The sequence below is a fragment of the Epinephelus lanceolatus genome, chromosome 14 (assembly GCF_041903045.1).
Source record: "Epinephelus lanceolatus isolate andai-2023 chromosome 14, ASM4190304v1, whole genome shotgun sequence".
Taxonomy (NCBI): Eukaryota; Metazoa; Chordata; class Actinopteri; order Perciformes; family Serranidae; genus Epinephelus; species Epinephelus lanceolatus.
Window position 1 is genome coordinate 33,852,313 of NC_135747.1, and position 3,774 is coordinate 33,856,086.

General features: G+C 43.6%; 1 protein-coding gene across 2 annotated transcripts; it reads right to left on the reverse strand.

The window, feature by feature from the left end:
- Positions 1-987: 987 nt before the first annotated feature.
- olig2 (oligodendrocyte lineage transcription factor 2) lies at positions 988-3,086 on the reverse strand. 2 transcript variants are annotated; one of them, XM_078174646.1, is made up of 2 exons: positions 2,945-3,044; positions 988-2,509 (listed from the first exon to the last, which is right to left on the reverse strand). In XM_078174646.1, exons 1-2 carry the CDS (start codon positions 3,027-3,029, stop codon positions 1,671-1,673), a joined length of 924 nt encoding a protein of 307 aa, XP_078030772.1. In that variant the 5' UTR covers positions 3,030-3,044; the 3' UTR covers positions 988-1,670. The 2 variants fall into 2 exon arrangements, with proteins under 2 accessions (XP_078030772.1, XP_033472926.2); XM_033617035.2 differs by having other exon boundaries at positions 990-2,509; positions 2,949-3,086.
- Between the last annotated feature and the right edge of the window lie 688 nt (positions 3,087-3,774).

Genomic DNA, 3,774 nt, shown 5'->3' on the forward strand with positions numbered 1-3,774 from the left:
CTGCTGCCTTTTCCTAAAGTGTACCGGCCTTTACTCGTCACTGGCTCTTTGCGCGCGTCCTCGGCGGCTGTTTACACGCTTATTTTGCAAAGTTCAGTATTTCAAATGCAGTTTTTCTGGCTCGCACTCTTGTCATACAGGTTAGAGAATAGAAAAGTATTCAGTTTATTTAGCATATCTCTCTTTTAGCTCACTGCAACACGTGCATCCTGCAGTTGGATATACGTGTGCGTAAAAAGTCACCACGGTTTGGTTTGTGTTTAAATTTAACACTGATTCTACTGTGATCTGAATATCATCCATCAGAAACAAGTGTCATTAATGATGGCTCAAAGGCTCCTGTGGCATAAAATACTATTGTAATATTTATTTTATCAATTGAATCCAAGAAAAACGTGAATTTTCCAACTCAATTATTATTTTTATTGAAGTTATAGTTGTTTACATTAGATGGACATCATGCATTTTACATTGGACTAATATTTATGTTAAGATTAAAGTTTCTAAAAAAGTAAAAAAGATTCTCGGAAGAGCCAAATGCCTATATTTTTACATCTGGACAGACGCTGTAAGGAGTTCATTTCAGTTAAATATGTCAAAATCACAGAATAATCTAATTTAGCAAAGAATTCTGAAGCTTTTTTCATTTTTATTTGAATAAACTGTGAGTTTATGAATGCTTAATGAAGACTACTGTGTGCTTTTTAAGGTTAAAAAAAGAGATGGACTTTTCTGCATGTTTTATTCCATGACCTATTTTATAGCCTAAGTGTTTCAAAATTGTAATAGATATGAAAAATTTTGCTTTATTCAATATTTTTAAAGCCTAAAATGAATCATATTTCTGACTCAAAATGTACAAAAAAGAGCAGTCTGATGTTTAAAGTATATTGTGTGTGTCTGTAATACTGTTGGTGTTCAGTGTTAATGTGCTTGTCGGCCTCTTGGTGCCAAGTTCATCCTTAACTTACGCAAAGATAACAAAAAAACATCACCAAAGACTTTCTTTCCTTTTCAATTAATTGTCTTTATTTTACATTTCAACCCCCAACATAATCAGATTCATCTGAAATTCCCGTCCAAAATAAGTAAATAAATATCATTTTCATTTTTTTTTATTAAAAAAATAAACAAGTGGTCGTTGTTTGACAGAAAGATGGTGACAGCCTACTGGGGAGAAAATAAGGACAGAAGCATTGAATAAGACGGATAGAATAAAGCAGGTGCAACATGTGAGGGGTGTGGGAGTCTTCCCGCACATTAACAAGACTCTAATATATGATATCTCCGACTATTTAAACAGAATAATTCATCTACATATTTACACTCTATATTCGTGGTTTGATTTGTGACCTTTGCTCCTGCAGGCCCACTCAAGGGTTCAATGTGATCTTTAAATAACTGCAGAGACACACACACACACACACATGTCTGGGCCATCAAAGGTTTCCAGTGATAAGCTGTTGTGCTTTAGGAGCTCTGTTACAGTTGAGGTTAATTACCATAAAACACTAAGTTAGTTGCAAAAACCCCAAAGTCCAAGGAAAGGAAAATGAGTGTATTGTTCTGGCTCCGTATTCAACGGATTCAGCGACAAAGATAAATAAAAAGAGGAATAATGTTGGAGAGTCTGTCACAAGCCCAAAAGTTCGTCTCCAGATAATTTGGAGTCACTTGGAGTCGCCGGCCAGCCTCGGCATGGTGACGGCGCTCATGCTGGTCACATGCGGAGGCGGGACTTGGCACATGCTGCACGGACAAGGCATCCCGGTGCCAACGCCCCAGTGCTGGAAACTGCTGCCCAGCGGCCCTGCGCCGGCAGCGGGCGCTTTGAGGAGTCCGTGATGGGGTCTGACCGAAGTGACGGCGGAGATGCTGGGCGCGGACAGGGAGGCGGTGGAGACGGCCGGTGGGAGGAGCGGGTGGTGCACCGCCGGGTGTGAAGCGTGGGAAGCAGCAGGGTGTCCCGGCACGGGCCCCGCGTGTGTCATAGTCCCACAGGCTGCCGGGTGGAAGCCGCCGTGGTGCCCGCTGCTGCCGTAGATCTCGCTCACCAGCCGCTTCATCTCCTCCAGAGAGTTGCTCAGCATCAGGATGTAGTTTCTAGCCAGCAGCAGGGTGGCGATTTTGGAGAGTTTGCGCACCGACGGTCCGTGCGCGTAGGGCATGACCTCGCGGAGCCCGTCCATGGCCACGTTGAGGTCGTGCATCCTTTTCCTCTCCCGGCTGTTGATCTTGAGGCGGATGGTCTGCAGCTCGTTCTCTGACAGGAGTTTGCGGTCTTTCTTGGAGAGCCGGAGGGCGAGTGCGTCCTCGTCGGCGGCGGAGAGGCCGCGCAGGCCGGGGATCTCTGACGGGGAGTCACTCTGTGTGGAGGACACGGTGCCGGAGAAGCCGTGCACGGACTTTTTCAGGGTGGAGAGGAAGATGTCGTCCACTTCGGGGGATGAAGGTCTGCTTGAAACGCGGCTTGTGTCTGAGTCCATGGTCTTTAGTCCAGCACTGTGATCTGAGGAGAGGAAACTTTGAGTTAATTTACCGAACTCCAAAAAAATCCACATCTCATCCCACCACCACTGGAGATCATATCAAGTTTTTGAAGCTCACAACGACTGCTGATAAAAAAAAAAATATGGCAATTTTATCAGCTTAATTGATAACTTATAGTAGAGGATACAATTTGACTTGTCATTAAACAGCCTAAAGCAGTAAACGTACCCTGAACGCAGCACTTTAATTTTTAAACACGACTTACATTTTTGCACATTTGCTTTTTTCTTTTATCTTTACATTCACATGTAATCATCCGATTAGAGGTCATATCTTTCCTACACTGCATCTCTGCTTGCTGCTGACTCGACATAAATAAAGCAGAGTGAGAACAGTCATAAACACCCGGACAGTAACTGTCCATCAGAATGCCTAAAAACAAATAACCAGACACGTACCAGGAGTGTTTCCAAGCGCGATGGTGAGAAAACCTGCACGTCAAATCCACTTGTTACTCCAAATCGCATCTGACAGCCCATTTGGCACGCCTGCGTGCGACCGCGGGGTTTTATAGCTGGCTGGAGCGCACAGAGGCCGGGTCACCAGGACAACGCAGTTTCTGTCCCGGCTGCCTCCCTGCGACCAATCAGCTCCGTGCAGGGGAGGACAGGAGGGAGGTGGGGAAGAGGAGGAGGAGGAGGAGGAGGAGGGGGAGGAGGGTGACGGAGGGTCCTCCAGCCTGATGTAATTACCAACACACAGCATTAAGTGAAATCAGACACACTCCCTCCTACATATGGCCCCTTCTTGTGAAAATGTTGGCCCGCGTGTGGATGGCAGATAATATTTAGCTTCTTATAAATAAATAATAATGTGTCTGTGTTAAACAGGGTCCAGGAAAAGTCAAAATAAATTAATCAGATCTCTTTTTTAATTCGTTTTGTGCAAAAAAACATAACTTAATGTCTAAATAAATAAAAATAAAATTGTATTTTTTCATAATCTGCAGCCTAAAAAGTTTGCACAATTATTTTGTTTGAAAATTCCTTTTTTAATTTGTATTTTTTCATATTAAACCGTCGGATCTGTGGGCCTATCGGACCATAAAATCACCTCTCTCCCTCCAAATGAACAGTAATAACGGGTCGAAACCTAATAAGCAGCTCAATATGTTTCCTGCTTGCGGTTTCGGTGTTAATATGGTCCGTTGTTTCCCGCTGTCGGCCAGCAGCTGCCGTTAAAGTGCATCTTTAACGTTAATTAATGAAGTGTGCAAAATTGTTT